We start from the raw sequence: 20,129 nt of genomic DNA, 5'->3' as shown, positions 1-20,129 counted from the left end.
CTGCTTCATATTATTCAATAATTTATTTATGCAATGCAGAACTGGTCAATAGATTAAATATTCATAATGTATTTTTTATCTATCTTTTCAATGAAAATGGGAAAAGATTGGGCCAAAGGCAATTGACAATGCAAAACGATATTACACATCTTACAAATCACATACCTACTAAAGACGATTTAGTGTTTAGTGTAGATACGTGATATTCAATGTAATTGGGTGACGTTTTGCAATGTAAAGTGTCGGTGTTGAGTATATGATAAAGTTGCTGATTTGGATCTGCATGACAGTTTACACTGTATACTAACAGGTCTTTCAGAAATCTCCCAATGATGAACAACTAGAGGATAAGTACTCCTGCATATCTTTGAATCATTGCTAAAATCCTACAGGAATTTTGATGAGAGTAGTTTTAAATTCTTCATTTTGAAATTGAAGGACCACTTTTCCTCTTTTGAAAACAGTTGGAGTTGCATCACACGGGAACACATCTTGAACAATGACACAAGAGATTCCATGCTTAAAAATCACAGATCAGATCCTGTTTAACTTTGTCACAATGAGAACTCTAATAGTTTGGTCAAATGCTGAGCACACACATAGTCCCTCCTTGTCAGGGCTCCAGTCAAAGGCATTGATTGGCTGGGTAGATAAAGTCACATTCTGCAACAGACTAAGAGTTCCTGCCACACCCATGTCCTGTTTATTCTCATCCTGCTTCACTCTCTGTGAGGGGTAGTTACTAAGTGGGGAAAAAATCATATAATGTAATCCACAAATATGATTACCTCCCTTTAAATTGTCATGGCAATGTACAGTTGTAATAAAGAGACTATGTACTGAAAGCTGCTATTACAATGCCAACTTACTATTTCCAGAGATACATTGAGCCATTTCCTCCCAGTGTCATGAAAACATCTCTGTTCTGAGGTAAATGGCGGGCTCCCCAAATAGTGGTTGATTTGTGGGCCTGTAGTTTAAAAAAAATGCTAAAGACTGATTTAATATTTAACCAACTTTTCTAGAAGACTGGTGAAAGCACACACATGCACACATACAAATAAAAAAAAATGTCTTGAGCATGAGAGATAGAAAAACCAAGTATGTGTAAATCGCAATTTGTCTACACTGTTATGTATATTACATGTATATATTACATGCTAAAATCTGTATCGTGTCATATCAGCCTGAGTGGCCCCATATGATTGAAGGCCAGGGCCAATATGGGGACAGAAGGCTGATATGACATATGATGGATTGTAGCATATAATATTTTATTTATCATAATATACATGTACTTAAATATCATATACATACAGTACAGTATTTTTAAGGGAAATTTTTGATTGATATGGGGTCTGAAATATTTATATAAAATATATTTTCTGTTCAAGTTTATTAAATTCTGAAATGGGTTATCATTTCTTTTTCATGTATTCATTTATTTATTTTTGCATTTTATAGGTAGATTAAGGAATATTTGTTGCATGCACTCTTTCTTTAAGGTAGCTCCACCCTCATGGGACTTAACAAAATCAATGATTCAAAGTAGAAAATTTGTATTGATTTCCACTTAATATTGGTTAATCTAATCAATACCCAAAGAAAATATATATGTTGCCAGATTTTTAAAGATGTCAGACATACAAAAACAAAGGTTTATATCTACATCAGAAAATCGCACAAGCATAATAAAAATACATAAAAACTGATTAAAATGACAAAATTTTAATTCACTTTCTTACCAGCATAGGAGTTATTGCCCTTGACAACATTTTTGTAATATAAACCTTTTCAATATCAAATTGTTTACCAGATTTTTTATAATACCCAGTGAATAAAATTCCTCCTAAACATATATTTCTATCATGCACAAATTTTAATGAAATAAAGATTTTGCAAATACTTTTGACATCACATGAGGGTGTAATTACTTTAAATTTAAACAAAATGGACACAAAAATATTAGGAAAATATGCAAGGAATTTTTTTATATCAAATTCATGAGCCGGCAATACAAGAATACAACCATATGAGGCCTCAACTGTGAACATTTTTTGTGTGCCGTAAATCGAAAGTTTTTATAAAGGGTGGAACTGTAGCTCTCTGATTTGCCCCAATGTGTTTGCAGAGAGCTAAAGCTCTGCAGCTGGGATATCACTGGGGTACCGATAAAAAAAAGGTCGTCTATGACAGGGAGTCGCTGAATCACAGATATTTTCAAAAATATGCACAAACCTTTTCAGAAACTGAAGCAAATCCTTTAGTTGGATGTTGTGTTCTCATGTCATAACACTGAAACTTCGCTTCCAGAGATGTAGCAACTAACTTATTCATACTGATGTCTTTTCTGTCAAACTCGAGTCCACACACCTAATCAATGAAATGAGAAAGCTTTTAAAAAGCAACTATTTGAGTGTCACGTCAACCTTTAAAATGCACTTGCCAAGAGGCCCATGGGCCTTAAAATCACCTAGGTATGCATTCACATTTTTTGGTCTATCGAAATCATTGTGTTAATTGGTTTTTTTAACTCCAGAATATTCAGTACATTTAATAGAAAACCCAGTATTCAAAAAGATGCACTTAGTTTGTGTAATTGGTATACAGGAATGAAGAGGACATTTTAAAAAGAAGTTGATGCATTATTCATTGTATGATAATACAGCCCTGTCCTGGGACCAGAACTTCATCCTTAACCATGGGGCATGAATTTCACAATTTTGGTAGAAAGACAGGAAATACAGAATATTTACAATGAAATATAATGCATTTTCAATATATGATCTGATTTACTCAACTTGGACATCAATCCAGGTTCCATGGATTTCAGAAGTTTGGTAGAACGGAGAGGGCTCAATACATGCTCAATATTATAATCATATAAACAGTTTGACTGCTAAATGTAAAAAAAAACACAAACATTTTTTAAAAACATAATGCATCTTCAATATACCGTATATGATCAACTTAGCCCCACCTGAATTTTTTACAGTTCTCAAAAGAAGACTCATTGCTCATTATAATCATGCAGACAGTTTGCTTGCTTGATTTCCAGCAGTAAAGAAAATTTTCTATTGCAATTTCAATACATAATGTACGTGACCAATCTAGCCCCACCCTGGTACCTGAACCCTGGGGTCATGAATTTCACAACGTTTGATAGAGGGCTCAATGTCCATTATAATCATGCACTAGAAAACAGACAAGTCAGAAAGGGCCCCGGGATAAATCAAAGTGATGAGACTTTCTGTGGCACATGATAACTTAGTTTCTTTGAGGATAATTTCATAAATTTTATACATTATTATACTCCATTAGGCAGATCGAACAACCCCTTTCAATGCTCATTATAATCATGCCAATAGTTTGATATCCCAAAGTAAAGAAGATTTTCTAAGATATAAAGCATTTTCAATACATGTACATTACCAACTTAGCCCCACCCTGTAGCATGAACCCTGAAATCAGGGATCATGAATTTCATGATTTTGTTTAAAGACTCATTGCTTATTATAATCATGCCAATAGTTTGACTGCATGACGACCAGGATTAGAGAAGATGATTTACTACTTAAGCACAATGGATGATTAACAATGCACGACAATGGACAAAAATTGGTAGCAATAGGTCACTTGAGTAACCTAAACATGGTGCAGGAAATTTTTATTGTAAAATTTCAATAACAGAAAGGAATTATTAAGGTTTATAAACATTTTTTTTAACAATATTTGAGTTAGAAAACCTATTCAGGGCTCTGAATGACATAAAAGTACATTATTGTCTTCCTGTACAAAACTGATTTGTATATAATGCCATATATTTAATAGAACCGAAATCTATATTGTGATAAAATCTTAAACTTAGTTTTATTTTCATTAATGATGGCTAAAGTTACATACAATTAATAGAATATAGCACACTTTATGACAAAATATTTTTTCAGATTTAGAGCTAATGTTACACTTTAAAACTATAGGGAATAAGAATCACTTCGCTGTAAACATGAATTTATTATAAACGTGTTCGCTGTAACCATGTATTACTGTATTAAAATATCATATTAAAATAAACATTTTTGTAAAATCTCAAAAGACGACTCACTCCATTCTTGATGTTGGTTTCCCATCGAAGAGACATGTTTCGCAGATCAAACAATTTGATATCACCATTATCATATCCTGCTGCGACACATCTGTCATGTTTGTTGTACGCATGGCCTGGAAAGAATGTAGAATATTTTTTAATTGGCATTATAAATGTACATTTAATTAAAAAAAACTTGAGAATTATATCTAAATATGTTACCCATATTAGTTCGTAGGTAGAAAATATTTCTTAATGAAATTTGAAATATTTTCCACATAAGGGATAGGACTGAAACGATATGCCCCCTTCATGATACGATACATACTACAATACTTATGCCACAATTCAATACTTCCAATATGATACAATTTACAGAAGAAACCAATGATAACATTGAAGAAAAATTTAATTACCAAGATTCACATTCATAATTTTAAAAGCAAAATGGTCCAAATTGCCAAACGGTAAGATGCCCGTTGGTTCTGTAGTTTAAACTGATAAAGTTCATTATCATTTTCGTAAGACTCAAGGCAAACCAAGTCTGAACATTATTTGACGCTATTTTGTCCCTCATGTAGGTAAAAATAATCATTACAGGCTGAACCTGATGTATTTTACTGAACCAGTCTGTAATAAACGTATTGAACCTAAAATTGAGGCAATGAATTGAACATTGAATCGAGCGTTTATATTGAATCGAGCATTTATATTGAACAGTATTGATATTTCGGTGAATCGTTTCAGCCCTAATAGGGGACAATGTCTACAATATCATGTGGGTCCAGTAAACTGTAAAGAGACTAACTCCCAATAAAAAAAATTTACCATTAGGCCACACCAATTTATAAAATAGTTCTTCGGATTTTCAAACAAAAAAAATGAGGCGAGAGGGCGAAATTATTTAACAAATATTATTTTTAATTTTGGAGATAAATATTATAAGGCGAACGAATACAAGAAATATAAATATTTTTAATTGAATTAAGTGTGATTTTAAAAAGCGAGCACTTAAAAATAAAGATCTAAAATCATCAAATATCATTTGTTTACCACTTGAACTTAATATTTTTCAACTTTGTTGATATAGTGTACAATAAATAAGAAGTATGTCAGGTTTCAAAGACTTATTTTCTTTATACCTAATACATGTACTTTGCAACATTAACTGATATAGCTGCAGAACTAGCTCTCTGAAAAAATATTTTGACGGAACAAAATATTTTTTCAGAGAGCTACAGTTCTGCAGCTAAAACTGATAAGGTCTTTTTGAAGAATCTTATTTAAGTTTCATTTCTACAAACTTTCGATTCACAGATATGCATATTATTAGGGATATGTCCAGTTTTGAAATCTCCATTGCATCGCTTTTAGCATTTTCTTGAATTTTAATAGGACACACTTAATCAATAGTCACCAAACCTTTTGTGAATGTGTCGTGAACTGTGGGACGGGTTTAAAATAGTCCTCAGTACCCCTTGCTTGTCGTAAGAGGCAAATAAATGGGGCAGTCCTTCGGATAAGACCGCAAAAACTGAGACCCGTGTCACAGCAGATGTGGCACGATAAAGATCCCTCCCTGCTCAATGGCCATAAGCGCTGAGCATAGGCCTAATTTTTGCAACCCTTCACCGGCAATGGTAACGTCTTCATGTGAGTGAAATATTTTCAAGAGAGACTTTAAACAATATATAATCAATCAATCGTACGCTGTCGATGTTCTCAACCCTTCACCGGCAATGGTAACGTCTTCATGTGAGTGAAATATTTTCAAGAGAGACTAAACAATATATAATCAATCAATTGTACGCTGTCGATGTTCTCTAAATAGTGGCATTGAATAGCGCTTCAAAAGTTCCATAGGATTCCAGTAAGGATCAACTTCCAATCCAGTGTTATGAAGTATCGTACATATTAAGATAGATATCATGAATAACTTAAAACACCGCATTACACTGTTAGGAAATTTCTCGAGAGCCCACGCTTCTGTCATTTGTCAGCCACATACATCAAGGTCGTTTTTGTGCTTGTTGTAAAAAGTCGAAAATATTTTACGGATATTTTTGGACATGCGGGCGGAAATTATTTTTTGATAATATTATAATTTGGATTTATTTCAAATAGAAGCGGCGAATCCGACGAACTAGATTACAAATTGGCATGGCCTTAAAAGAATTTACAAAAAGAAAAATTCTCCAATGATAACTGTCAAATCTTTTTGTGGCTTTAATGCATGAATGAATTACCTTACCGGCAAGTTGATCTGTTTCCATAAAAAAAAATGTGAAAAATGAAGTTAGATTTTGTGTTCATTTAATCTTACACAGATTAGTTGTGTCAGCACTATTTTGCCGATTAACCACTTTTTGGCTTAAAATATGAAAGGGTACAAGACCTGTACTAATAAAGGTCAAATATGTCCTGCAACATGATCATACCAAATGCTACAGCCCAACAGTCCCTCTTGGTCTCTCCATCACTTGGTTCCATTGTGGCAACAGGATCATTTTTCTGACGAGGATCCCATACTTTTACTGCCCCTATGAAAAAATAATTTTAAGTTTGTAAGATTCTTTACTTTACCCTTTATCTTTAACTGATAATAGTCTTTTAATGCATTTTTTGATTGATTTAATCAGGCATAATAATGTGAAAAATAAATGTGATCACTTCAGCTGCAGCACCTCTGTGGGAAAATATTTTGACAGACCTGGCATTAACGATGTACAATCTAATTAAATTAGATCCTATGATCCGCTCATCTACATAGATGTAGCGATCGATAGTAGATAAGCGGATCATATCATCTAATTTTAATTAGATTGGGACGATATACTGAAATATGTACCAGTCATTCTTCTACACCTGATTTAGGTTGGAATACTATACAAGTCCCTTCCCCTCTCAAAAACTTTCAATTTTTCCTAATTAAACTTGCCTATCCCCCTCTAATTTGCATTGTTGTTTTTGTAATAGATTTAAATTTTTACATACGACAAACTGTGATGTCTAGCTATAGTTAAATTCTTATCACAGGACTCTCTCTAGTCTGTCCCAATACCTTCACAGGACTCTCTAGTCTGTCCCAATACCTTCACAGGACTCTCTAGTCTGTCCCAATACCTTCACAGGACTCTCTAGTCTGTCCCAATACCTTCACAGGACTCTCTAGTCTGTCCCAATACCTTCACAGGACTCTCTAGTCTGTCCCAATACCTTCACAGGACTCTCTAGTCTGTCCCAATACCTTCACAGGACTCTCTAGTCTGTCCCAATACTTTCTCACAGAGATTTGCAGCTATGATAACTTTTGAAGAAAATTTAAAACAGATTTACCATCTCTGCTTCCTGTAACTATTTCTGGAGCACCCTCTCCAATTCCAAGGCCTCCAACCCCATCAATAGTGTTGATGATTTCTTTATGACCATTTACGGAGTATACTGGTAGCTCAGGGGTCTCCAAATTCCTTACAATGAAATACAATAATATACTGTAAATGAGAATTCAATGAACATATACAATTCTGTTGGTCTAAATAGGATTGGATCAGGCAGAATTTACTTTGCCAGTCTCCAGAAATTAATTATTATAAACAATCATGCATATGACATCGATTTCATCACTATGGTAGTGTCTACTTCATCATTTTGTGATTATTGAGGATTGAAACAACTTTATACACCTGTACTTACTTTTATGTATCACTATGAGAAGAATCAGAAAACGGTATTGACTTTTTGATTTTACACTACATGACACAAAATATTGCTAAAACTTGTAATACTAAGACGAAATTTGCAGTCTCAACAGAGCATGCTCCACATATGTTAAACTAATGATGGAGATGCTGTTTAGATGTGTTTTATTTCAATATAGAAAAAGCATTTCTTGTTCTCATGTGTAATGAGAATGAAGTTATCACTTGTTATGAAAATGAAGTTCAATTGCAGATTTCATTTTTGATACAAAAAGCCAAAAGAAGATCCCATATATAGAAGTCTTCTTTGACGTCACTGGATTTCAGGGTGTTTAATGGGGAACTGGTAAAGTGAACTCTACTGGATCATTGTACAAACTTTAATCATTTAATTACCAGATCTGCATTCTACCATCAAAATCTCCAGTTGCCAGGTATCGTTGCTGTATACTGGATGCACCAAATGTCCCACATTTCAATGCTTTTGCCTTTTCTATCTGTATTGCAAGTGTAACATTTGATTAAATGTTAAAAGCATCGTTGTCATTCATAGAGTTCTATACTGCTCTATGTTTTATGTCTAAAAGATTGGCTACAAATACCCATAAATATCTACTTACTTCTTTTACACAATTCAGTTGTCCGTGTGCCAATTCATAAATTTGTAAAGCACCCGTTCCTCTAGCATGACTACCCAGGACAACAAACTTTGCACTGCAAGGTATCCATTTGGTATCAAAAAGTGTATAGTTCAAAGACTTCTCTATATGGGCTATTATTTGAGGCTTGTCCATATTTCAATCATAAAAACCGAACACCAAACAAAATTTCAACTTAACAACGTGCATAAACAAGCAACAGGACGATTCTGGAACATAACCGGAAATATATACTCTTTTTACTTTTCTTTCGTGGAGACTTAATAAAGGGCGATAAATCTTGATGTAATTTTTTTATCGTGCTATTTTCGATTATCTTATTATATCATTATTCATTATCATCATTTAGCATGGTATATGATATATTTATAAATTACGTGATAAACAATGTTTTAGAAAGCACAAACTTAACATTCAAAGTTATACGGATTTTTCAGTTTCTATTCTAAAATTAGTTTGCCCCTTTCATATCCAGTGTTGACTTCAAAACCAAAAACACATCAATTCATTACTGATTACATGCTTTAATTGTGGTTAACCTAACACATATGTTATGGAGAGTGATAATTCTGTGAGTGAATCAGTCGATGAGAAGATACTGCTTAAAAAGAATCAAATCACAAAGAGAAAAAGAAGGAGTAAAGACGGTGATGTCAACAGTGGCAAGAATAAGAGAAGAACATTGCTGAACGTCACCGATTGGAAGGAAAAAGGACATAAAGTTGTTAAGGAAACTAAAAAAATACTCCCAGAGGATGAATCAGAAAGTGAATCCAATAATGAAGCAAGTGAGAGAGAAGAGGAGGAGGATTATGTGAGTGTTTTTGAACTTAATATGTTTTACGGCGTGACCGTATTTGAGGGCGAAGCAAACAAATTTTGGCATTAGTATCTATATCCAAAACAGAACAAAAACAACTGAGGACGGAGCTGTATCAAAACATCCTAATTTTGGATATTTGATCCGCCTATTATATATATATTGAACGCGGGAAATATAACGCAATTGATGTAACAGTACATTGTGACGTCATATTCAGCGTCGTTATTTAGCAAATTTACAAACATAGCGTTTGAACCACAACAACAAACATGGCGTTAATCGTGGAGTGATTATATAGATCTATATGATTAAGAGAATAAGATTTACATGCTTTTACGAATTTTATGTAACATATCCCAGAACGACGTGAACTAGGGTAGACGAGATTCAAAATGGAGAAATACATGTCCACGCGCTAATATTCGAATCGACGCCATTAGTACCAAAATTTTCAAGTTCCATAGGTATGGTTTAATTTTTCATTATTTTTTACTTTTAAACATGTATATACGTGTTACCTATAGGGAGAGCTCCGCTCTCACGGCCCTTCGGGCCGTGAGAGGGCTTCGCCCTCTATAACTAAATGAGTCTCAGCCTAGTAAATAATATGTTTTACGGCGTGACCGTGTTTGAGGGCGAAGCAAAAAAGTTTTGGCATTAGTATCTATATCCAAAACAGGACAAAAACAACCCAAAGTTAGCACGCAGACGGAGCTGTATCAAAGCATCCTAATTATGGACATTTGATCCGCCTATATATTGAACGCGGGAAATATAACGCAATTGATGTAAACAGTACATTGTGATGTCATATTCAGCGTCGTTATTTAGCAAATTTACAAACATAGCGTTTGAACCACAACGAAAAACATGGCGTTAATCGTGGAGTGATTAGGCCCTATATATGATTAAGAAAATAAGATTTACAGGCTTTACTGATTTTATGTAACATCTCAGAACGACGTGAACTAGGGTAGACGAGATTCAAAATGGAGGAATACTATATTTCCCTTTTAAACATGTATATACGTGTTACCTATAGGGAGAGCTCCGCTCTCACGGCCCTTCAGGCCATGAGAGGGCTTTGCTCTCTAATATGTTTTACGGCGTGACCGTGTTTGAGGGCGAAGCAAAAAAGTTTTGACATTAGTATCTATATCCAAAACAGGACAAAAACAACCCAAAGTTAGCACGCGGACGGAGCTGTATCAAAGCATCCTAATTTTTGGACATTTGATCCACCTATATATTGAACGCGGGAAATATAACGCAATTGATGTAAACAGTATATTGTGACGTCATATTCAGCGTCGTTATTTAGCAAATTTACAAACAAAGCATTTGAACCACAACAAAAAACATGGCGTTAATCGTGGAGTGATTATATATGATTAAGAAAATAAGATTTACATGCTTTTACGGATTTTATGTGTAACATCTCAGAACGACGTGAACTAGGGTAGACGAGATTCAAAATGGAGGAATACATGTCCACGCGCTAATATTCGAATCGACGCCATTGGTACCAAACTTTTCAAGTTTCATAGGTATGGTTTAATTTTTCATTATTTTCCTATATTTTCCTTTTAAACATGTATATACGTGTTACCTATAGGGAGAGCTCCGCTCTCACGGCCCTTCAGGCCGTGAGAGGGCTTCGCCCTCTAATATGTCTTACGGCATGACCGTGTTGAGGGTGAAGCAAAAAATATTGGCATTAGTATCTAGATCCATAACAGGACAAAAAATATCCCGATTTGTTAGCACCTTACATGTAAGGACAGAGCTCCTCACCTCTGTCGGTTACCTATAGGGAGAGCTCTGCTCTCACGGCCCTTCGGGTCGTGAGAGGTCTTCGCCCTCTATTAGCATTAGTATCTATATCCGTAACAGGTAGACAAAAATTATTCCAAAGTTAGCACCTAACGTGTGAGGACAGAGCTTTATCAAAGCACCCTAACACCTTGGTACACGACTTTAGATATTTGATTCATCTATTTATTGAACGCGGGAAATATTAACGCATATACGAGTCTGGTCTCGTATATGTGGATTTATCGCAGTGACGCTATCTTTTATCCATTCCGGATAAATTAGGTCCATTCGGAAACGGACCAATTCAGCCTTTCCGGATCATGTAAGTCCATGTGGACATACTTAAGATTATGTAATTTCAACTTCCTTTCTAGAAGAATCGAGAATTAAGTTAGGTGGGTAAATTTGCGGAGAGCAGAATATTGCTAATAAATTTTTTTTTTGGAAATATAACATAATTAATGTAAACAATGCATTGTGCTGTCATATTCAGCGTTGGTGTGTAGAAAATTTACAAATGGTACAATCGTGTTCATTGAGGAGTGATCATAAATGATTAAGAAAATAAGATTTACATGCTTTTACGGATTTTTGTATCATCTCAGAATGATGTGAACTTGGGTACACAAGATTCAAAATGGAGAAATACATGTCCTCATGCTCGTATTCAAATTTCAATATGGCATTGACCAAAATTTTCAAGTTTGATGTGTATGGTTTAATTTTTCATCAGTTTTCTATATTTTCCTTTTAAACATATATTATATGTGTTACATTTAGAGAGGGCTCTATTCTCACGACCCTCTGTCTATTAAGATATATCCAAAAGTTTATGAATATATTTGAATATACACCAATTGTTTGAACCATACTACATATACTTATAAAAATGAAAAATCACTACTCTAACAGTAGCAAAGCTCTTATCATTCATGTCTGCTTGTTATCCTGAAGATTTAATTAATGTAATTAATTTTTACAGGCGGCAATAAAGGAAGGTAAGTTTTTGTCATTAAAGTTTCTTCAAATTTTATGGCATGTTGCATGACATATTATTTCAGTCATGATTTGTTGTTTATATGTTACAAATCTTGCATAAACTGTTTGCAAAATCATAATATTGTTTTATTAATATGTAATTGAAAAGCTCTGCAATATTGAATTGAAAGTGTTTAACCTCATTTGACAGTATTTCTGTGAAATGGTGAAAAATAATAATGTCTTGTAGCAGTTGTCCTTCATTTAGGAATTATCTAAATGCTGACCTAACAGTAAAGTAAGGAATCTCAACATTCAGTACAAGAAATTACTCTTTAATTCAATGATACACATTTTCATTCCAGAACTGTCAAACCTGTCTTTTGAAGAACTAAAGAAATTAAAGGAAAAACTGGGACTCAAAGTGTGAGTTTATTTGTTTACTTTTAATTATGCTTATGATATCCCAGATATTAAAGATAATAATAATGATTAGTAGGGAGTATATTGTTTTTCATTTGTCTCCCTTTTATCTGTCTGCAACTTTATTAGTCGTAACTTTTGAACTGAATAAGAAAAATAGATTTCATACTTGTTGAAATGAAATATCAAGTTAAACCTTTTTGAGTGATGATTAGGTCAAAATCATTCACCAAGGTCAGGGTCAACTCAAATTAGCCACAGTATGTGTTTCGAGTCTTAGTGTTTTAATAGAAAGTTGGAACACTTCTTGTCAAAATTTCAATTAGAATTTTACAGAAATAATCTTTTTCAAAGAAAAGGAAATCTACTCTTCCTCTTTCTTTTCTGATACATATTTACAATGTTGTTAGATAAAATGAAATGAAACAGATATTTTATATGTGAATATTAATAGGTTTGAATGTAAATTTACATCACAATGTTTACTTGTCTTTAATGCAGATTTAACCAAGTGTTACATGGTGAAAGAGGTGAAAGCTCAATTGACAGGAAAGCGTTTAAAAGGGCAAACAAAAACAGGTATAAAATATATCTGTCATGGTTTGTGTATTCTGTTGTGTTCTGTGTTATCTCGTTTCAATGAGAAATTGGATTTAGTAAAAGTACTAGTATATACTGCAGATACAAGTGTTTGGTTGATTGGTTGTCGGTATGTAATTGCAATGTTAAGCATCAGCATAGTAATAACACCTACTCAGTATCTTTGATATAAGATTCTAAAAATGGAAGATAACAATGAACAGAACTCTTCGGTTTGTTCTTGTGTGTCCTTTGTTTGTCCTTTGCCTTTCAACTCCAAAACTTTTCTGCAACATAAATACTCAATCTTTGAATGATTTTTTTTTTCTGTTCAATATTTGCATTACAATAGATACATCTTACTTCATTTGCATTGCAGTTATGTGCTATTGACATTTTCTACTATCTGTTTAATTTTTGTTGAAGATCATGTTCTCAAGAAAAAAATATTACATTGTACAGAAAATTAAATTAAAATGGCTTCAAATTATTATATTTCATTTTCCTTTTGTGTTAATTCAAATTAATGGTATCAATCTACCAAATTGAGAATAGTTATTTCATATTAAACTCAAGTGGATTTAATATTCATCAACAAATTTAGACCAATGGAAATGTCATCAAAGAAGCAGGTTCCAAGATATAAGAAATCTGTCCCTGTGAAGAAAAAGGTATGTTAATTAGTGACAATGTTAATGCAAAATCTACCTTCCCTTTCTACTATTCTTCACTCTGTTTACACATTTAAAAAGTGGAACTTAAAAATATGAACGAGGTGGAACCTAAGGATATGAACTAGGTAAAACTTAAGGATATGAACTGGGTAAAATTCAAATGGATTAGGTGGAAGTTAAGGATATGAACTAGGTGGAAGTTAAGGATATGAACTGGGTAAAACTTAAGGATATGAACTATGTAGAACTTAAGGATATGAACTACATAGAACTTAAGGATATGAATTAGGTAAACTTAAGGATATGAACTAGGTAAAACTTAAGGATATGAACTACATAGAACTTAAGGATATGAACTAGGTGGAACTTAAGGATATGAACTAGGTGGAACTTAAGGATATGATCTAGGTAAAACTTATGGATATGAACTAGGTGGAACTTAAGGATATGAACCAGGTAAATCTTAAAGATATGAACTAGTTGGAACTTAAGGATATGAACTAGGTAAAATTTAAGGATATGAACTACATGTAGGTAGAACTTAAGGATATGAACTAGGTAAAACTTAAGGATATGAACTAAGTGGAAGTTAAGGATATGAACTGGGTAAACCTTAAGGATATGAACTAGGTAAAAAAAAAGTAAGGATATTAACTAGGTAAAACTTAAGGATGTGAACTAGGTAGAACTTAAGAATATGAACAGGAATTGATAATATTTTGATATGAAATTTTTTTATAGATAAAACTAGTAATGTTCCTATTGTTGCTGATGATGATTGTGTCACTAAAAGCTTTCCAACTGCAATGATTGATTGTGTTTTTAATTGTCAAATATGTATGATTATGTGTGACATTAAACACACACATATATATACAATGTGTGTATATATATATATATATATATAACACAAATTCATTACATGTAATTCAATTTTAAATGCAGGAGCCTTGAATAGGAATGACATTGTATGTCTGTCTGTCCATCATTACTTTCATTGTGACATGATATCTTGAATAATTTTTAACATAAATCTTTCATATCTTATTTTAAAAAAAAGACACTTATAGATTTTTAGGTAATGAGGTCAAAGGTAATGGTCAATGTAGATCTTCAATCAAAGTTTGATACACTTCTATTTGAACACAATATTTTGAAAAGTTTTCAAGTTTTCAACTTACAACATACATATTCTGCAGAAAGGCAGTTGTTTATTAACGAAAGACACTGATAGCATGAGTGTTTGTCCATCTGCCTTTCTTATCAGATGTCATTACTTTCGTTGTGAATAGATATCTTTCATATTTTATACATTGTAGAAGGGTAGGTTGATCATTACAAGAAGACACCTATAGATGTTTTGGTCATGAGGTCAAAGGCCAAGGTCACAGACATTCAAACCAAGTTAAATTGACTTTCATTATGACACAATATTTTGAAAAGCTGTGAACATACATTTTTCATATTCTACAGAGAGGTAGTTTGTCACAGAAAGACACCAAAAGATTATGGGCATCTGTCCATCTGTCATCACTTTCATTGGGACTCAATATCTTATATAGATTTCAGCAAAAAGCTTTCATATTTTATACAAAAATGATGGTCAGTAAATGCAGATTTGCAAAAAGAACATTATCACTCTTCTCTGTCTTTACTAACATTAATTAATTCTGTGTCATTAGCACAGATTGCTTTACATCTTGGTGACAAACACCAAGATTATCAGTCACACTACTATCATCATCCAAATCAGAGTATTGACAAGAAGAGGTAAAACCATATATTACATATAAAAAAGAATTTTCATTCTTTTCTTTCACCCCCCCCCCCCCCCCCCCCCTTATATTAAAATTGTGCATGTAATTGAAATGCAGTTGAAAAGTAATTGCAATATTACAGATATTTTAGACGGTATCTAATACATAGAGATACATCTAATTGAAAATAAAAGTCAATTACAAATACATTCCATTACTTAGGAAAAAAGTAATTCATTACATCTAGTAATTACATAAATTGATTTCAGTTACCTCATCCCTGTTTCTTGTTATTTTAAATAATAAATATTCATTATTGATTGAATCAGTTATGGTCTTTTTATTATTTCTGATAATGAATTGCAAAAAATTTTCAGATTTCCCATCAATATTGTTGTTGGTAAATGGGAGTTTTCTCCCTTTGAAAATGCAACCACAGAGAAAAGCTACATATAACAGTGATTAGAATTTGTTATCTTACTATGTATGTTATCATTTATTTTCTTTGTGTATTTGTATGTTTTACACATTGAGTTTCTTTCTAAAGAACTTTTTTTTGTTAAGAATTGTTTAGATTAGATTTCAGGTTTGTTCAAACTTTGACCTATGAGACTAGGGTGAGGCCACAACAAGTTTCAGATTTTGTATAGGATTATGTAGGAAATGTGTAGGATATTGTTCAAAATTTTGTTTATTTTATTATCCCTACGACCATAAAAGGCTGCAATTTTTTTTTTACATGCATGTAGGAATAAATAGGAAAGGGGTATAGTGCACTTGGTATGCAATTTCACCTACATAAATACCTTTTTCTTGAATATCATGTTTTACAAATATTCTGGTATACAATGTCAGTTTATACTTGTGTTTACCCAAATTACTTAATAAAGATATCGATATGTTGATAGTATCTTTATTTGATAAGCATAAACATCACAGTGATTATATAGAGTATATATAGTAGATGTAACGTAATGGGCATAAAAAATTGCAAACTGTTGCAAAAGGCCACCTTAAACCAGAAATAAAACACTGAAATTGTTTTACTTGAGTATGACTGTATATAAGTCCGTTTGAGGAAATTTGGTTTAAGGTGGCCCTCTTGTTGAAAATGGATAAAATATGAAAAAATCGTTCTCAAAATTTACCTTGAGATTTAGCAGCCTGTCAAACATTAAATCTTTAAACTTGCATGCCTGGGTGGCCTAGTGGTTTAGGTGCTTGGTAATCTTACACATAAACCATACATTCTGAGTTCAAGTCCAATATTTTTCCAATCTAATTTTTTTTTTTTTGATTTTTATTTGGGTCGTTTTCGTGAGGGGGGGGGGGTTAAATATGATACATATATTATAACAAATATTAGTCATTTTCATCATAACTTCTAATATTTGCAAGTTACGACTTAAAGAAAGGAACTTTATTCCGAGATCATTGTAGTTCCACTTGTTTACACTAACATGTTCCTGTGTGCACAGGAATTTCAAACCGTAATGTGGCTGACGAAAAGCTAAACAAATACTACAAGAAAAAGGACACAAATGCACAGCATGTAATAAGTAAAAATAGGTCAAGGAAGGAAAAGAACTGTTATACAGTTTAACTTCTCAAAAGAAAATATTAAAAAAACTCATGTAGCAACTGTCATATGATATTTAGGCAAAGATAAACACTCGAATTATCAACCAAAGGCAAATGAACTGATGACATCTATTAAAGGCACTGCAGTCATGTCAGAACAGTGAGTTAAGTAATGTCATATGTAAAAGGGTTGTTGTGTAATATGAATGCACAGGTCTATGAAAATATTGTACTGTTCATCATTCCAAATAGGAAATGGTTTATTAAGTAAAGAATGACTCATATAAATGTCAGTAATGCTAAACTGCGGCAGTTATTTATCTTGGTTAACGAAACATCAAAAACGTTGGCCTTATATTTAAATATAACACGCCAGTCTATTATAGGAAACCGGTGTTTTCCATTTAGATTTCTGAGTCGGCCATATTGTCAGCAAATGTGTTATACCTCTTTCTTCAAAAATTATTTTCTCATGTTCAACCACAAGGACTACATTTTGTTCAAATGAATATGGTCTAGCATTCTTGTGTAAAATCCATGTGTATTCAGTATGTTGACACTGGGATCCCTGAAGTCCAGTTGGGGCTTATATAGCAGTTCAAGTTTTGAAATGTTAGTGTGCCAAACTCTGTGTGAGCGAGATGATTCAGGTGGGCATTGTGATCCATTGGTCTCTTGTTTTGTCTTGTTTTCTTGCACTAGCCCCTAGATGACTTGAATGTTTAGTCACATTCTGTCCATTAAAACTGATCAGTCACTAAATGTAGCTACATGTATTCTACAATTTTTGTCAAAAAATATTTATTTTTCCTATCTTACTAACCATAGGTCAAAACAATAATTCAGGCTTAGGATGAACATTATTACAAAGTTTCAAGCTTCAGACATGTTAGTGGTAGGAATTCTTATCTTAGAAACATTATGGCAGATAAGCGTTATATCATTTATTCCCATGTCACTTATTGACAAATTGCAAAATTAGGATCTTCAATTGTTGATGCATGGTTGGCATTAGGAAAGACATGCTTTTAAAATTGCTTTTCCTGATTGCACTATTAGAAAAGTAAATTCACAGAAATGCTTATTCGCTGCCTCCCTGTGACCATATTGATTTCAAGGTCAATTAGCAACAAAGTTTCTTGGCCGATTCTGTCCATTTAAGCTTAAGCAATAAAACGTAACATACGGCCCTAAGGATAATTCCTATTGATTTTGAAGGACAGACAAAAAATTCCAGTAAATCAGTGGATTCTCAGCACGTGAAAAAACATGTCAATTATACATGTACATTAAAAATATTTTGAACATGTTGAGGACACGTGTCAATTGGGTAGTCTAATCAATTGATTGCCATCTAGTCTGTAACACAGACATTTTGTATATATTGCCTCTCAGATGCATTACTTCTTTTATTTATTACCTGTAATGTATCAAAAATTAATTTACACCAATTTAATAGATATATTTTAAAACTTCTATATCAATGTACATACATGTATACATCAGGTTTGTATTAAAAGGAGGCATAATACATTGACGTACTTCCTTTTTGAAACTTGCATGAAAATATAAATACATTGTATCAGCAATACATGTTTATCCTTTTAAACCTAATCACCTAGTGGGGTAGCTCAGTAGGTTTACATGTCGATTGCTATTCTGTAGTTCAAGTCTAGCAGGGGTTTTAATATTTTTTACTTGATTACTTTCTATCAAAACTGCATTTTTTAACTAAATAAGGTAGATTTGAAATTTTTTCAATTTCAAAATATTATTATATGTGTATCCTCCATGTTCCATTCCTATCAAATTTCCCTGGTGTATTATTCATCCTTAATGCATTTAGGTAACTAGAGACCCGAGATTTGATGATCTTTCTGGCCAGTTTAATGATGAACTCTTCAGCAGAAGTTACGGATTTCTCAGTGACATAAAACACAGGGAAATAGAGGTATGAAAACTTGATACAAATTAATGGAGAAAAATATCACAATATCAAACCAACAAAATTTTATCTTCATATATATTTCAAATTGTTTACAGAGGATTCAGAAAACACTTAAGAAAGAGAAAAACCCCGAGAAGAAAAAAGAACTTCAATACTTACTAAACAGAATGGTATGTAGATTTAGGACTCACAAGTGGAAACAGATTATCAGATTTAGTAAAATCTTAGATAAAAATGTTCAGTGTTTTATGTTATTTGTTTGTAAGAAACAACAAGAGCTCTCTGCTGGCAAAAAGGAGCAGCAGAAAAGGATAGAACGAGACTGGAAGAAGAAGGAGCAATCCCGTGTCAAAGAGGGCAAGACTCCATTCTACCTCAAAAAATGTAAGTCAAACTCGTGCTATGTTTTCATAAGTGTCATAAAAAAATTGCACCCAGAACACTGAGAGATGTGTATATCTAATATTTAATCAAATAAGTGGGCCTTAAATTCAGACTATGTAAAAAGCAATGCATGTATGTGTTAATTTGCACTGACTGGTATAGCACATGGATTTACACCCCTGGTGTGATCATCAATACCTGTAGATTATAAGTAATGAATTTTAAAGAATACCGGTATGTTTTTACTTTTAGCTGAAAGACGAAAATTGGAGTTGGCTGAAAAGTACAAAGAATTGCAGAAATCAGGGAAAGTAGATAAATATCTTGGAAAGAAAAGGAAGAAAACAGCTCAAAAAGAGAAGAAAAAATTACCTGCTCAAGCGCTTTCATAATAAAATTCATTGAGTTTTGTGTTAACCATTGGTTCGAGTTTTTAATTGAAGAGTTGACAAAGACAGCATAATTTGAGAAATGTTCCACAATATTTGAAGTAGCAGAGAGCTCATTGTTAAGCAGAGTGAATACTGTTTACTGGACTGAGCAATGATGTTTATATATTTTAGCATGTTTTCAAACTTTGTAAGATATAAGTTAAGACGTATTAGTGCTGTGCAACATTCTATTATGATATTTTATTGTTGATCATATCAGTACACTTACAATTGCACAAAAGTTGCCAAAATATAAAGTACACAACATAGTTTTTGAAATTAATTTAAAATT

General features: G+C 32.8%; 2 protein-coding genes across 2 annotated transcripts; one reads left to right on the top strand and one right to left on the bottom strand.

The window, feature by feature from the left end:
• Positions 1–4: 4 nt before the first annotated feature.
• Positions 5–8,682, bottom strand: LOC125649123 (dynein axonemal assembly factor 10-like). The gene is made up of 8 exons (XM_048876362.2): positions 8,406–8,682; positions 8,182–8,282; positions 7,424–7,554; positions 6,526–6,627; positions 4,106–4,221; positions 2,239–2,373; positions 870–970; positions 5–742 (listed from the first exon to the last, which is right to left on the bottom strand). Exons 1-8 carry the CDS (start codon positions 8,577–8,579, stop codon positions 535–537), a joined length of 1,068 nt encoding a protein of 355 aa, XP_048732319.1. The 5' UTR covers positions 8,580–8,682; the 3' UTR covers positions 5–534.
• A 230-nt stretch (positions 8,683–8,912) lies between these two features.
• Positions 8,913–19,823, top strand: LOC125649124 (ribosomal RNA processing protein 36 homolog). Its single transcript, XM_048876363.2, has 9 exons — positions 8,913–9,258; positions 12,065–12,080; positions 12,426–12,486; positions 12,985–13,062; positions 13,667–13,733; positions 18,921–19,025; positions 19,118–19,192; positions 19,289–19,406; positions 19,659–19,823. Exons 1-9 carry the CDS (start codon positions 8,998–9,000, stop codon positions 19,796–19,798), a joined length of 921 nt encoding a protein of 306 aa, XP_048732320.1. The 5' UTR covers positions 8,913–8,997; the 3' UTR covers positions 19,799–19,823.
• The last annotated feature ends 306 nt before the right edge of the window (positions 19,824–20,129 follow it).

This window comes from Ostrea edulis, chromosome 5 (genome assembly GCF_947568905.1).
Source record: "Ostrea edulis chromosome 5, xbOstEdul1.1, whole genome shotgun sequence".
NCBI classification, from domain to species: Eukaryota; Metazoa; Mollusca; class Bivalvia; order Ostreida; family Ostreidae; genus Ostrea; species Ostrea edulis.
This window is presented reverse-complemented; position numbering and strand designations above follow the sequence as displayed.

What these genes read in the sequence shown, in the direction of transcription:
- LOC125649123 (XM_048876362.2), bottom strand. Translation starts at nt 8,579, where the DNA reads ATGGACAAGCCTCAAATAATAGCCCATATAGAGAAGTCTTTGAACTAT. An exon ending in AGTTACAGGAAGCAGAGATG is followed by an intron (nt 6,628 to 7,423) that starts GTAAATCTGTTT and finishes ATTTTTTCATAG; the next exon opens with GGGCAGTAAAAGTATGGGAT. An exon ending in TCAATGTATCTCTGGAAATA is followed by an intron (nt 743 to 869) that starts GTAAGTTGGCAT and finishes TTCCCCACTTAG; the next exon opens with TAACTACCCCTCACAGAGAG.
- LOC125649124 (XM_048876363.2), top strand. Translation starts at nt 8,998, where the DNA reads ATGGAGAGTGATAATTCTGTGAGTGAATCAGTCGATGAGAAGATACTG. An exon ending in AAAAGGGCAAACAAAAACAG is followed by an intron (nt 13,063 to 13,666) that starts GTATAAAATATA and finishes CAACAAATTTAG; the next exon opens with ACCAATGGAAATGTCATCAA. An exon ending in AATACTTACTAAACAGAATG is followed by an intron (nt 19,193 to 19,288) that starts GTATGTAGATTT and finishes TTTGTTTGTAAG; the next exon opens with AAACAACAAGAGCTCTCTGC.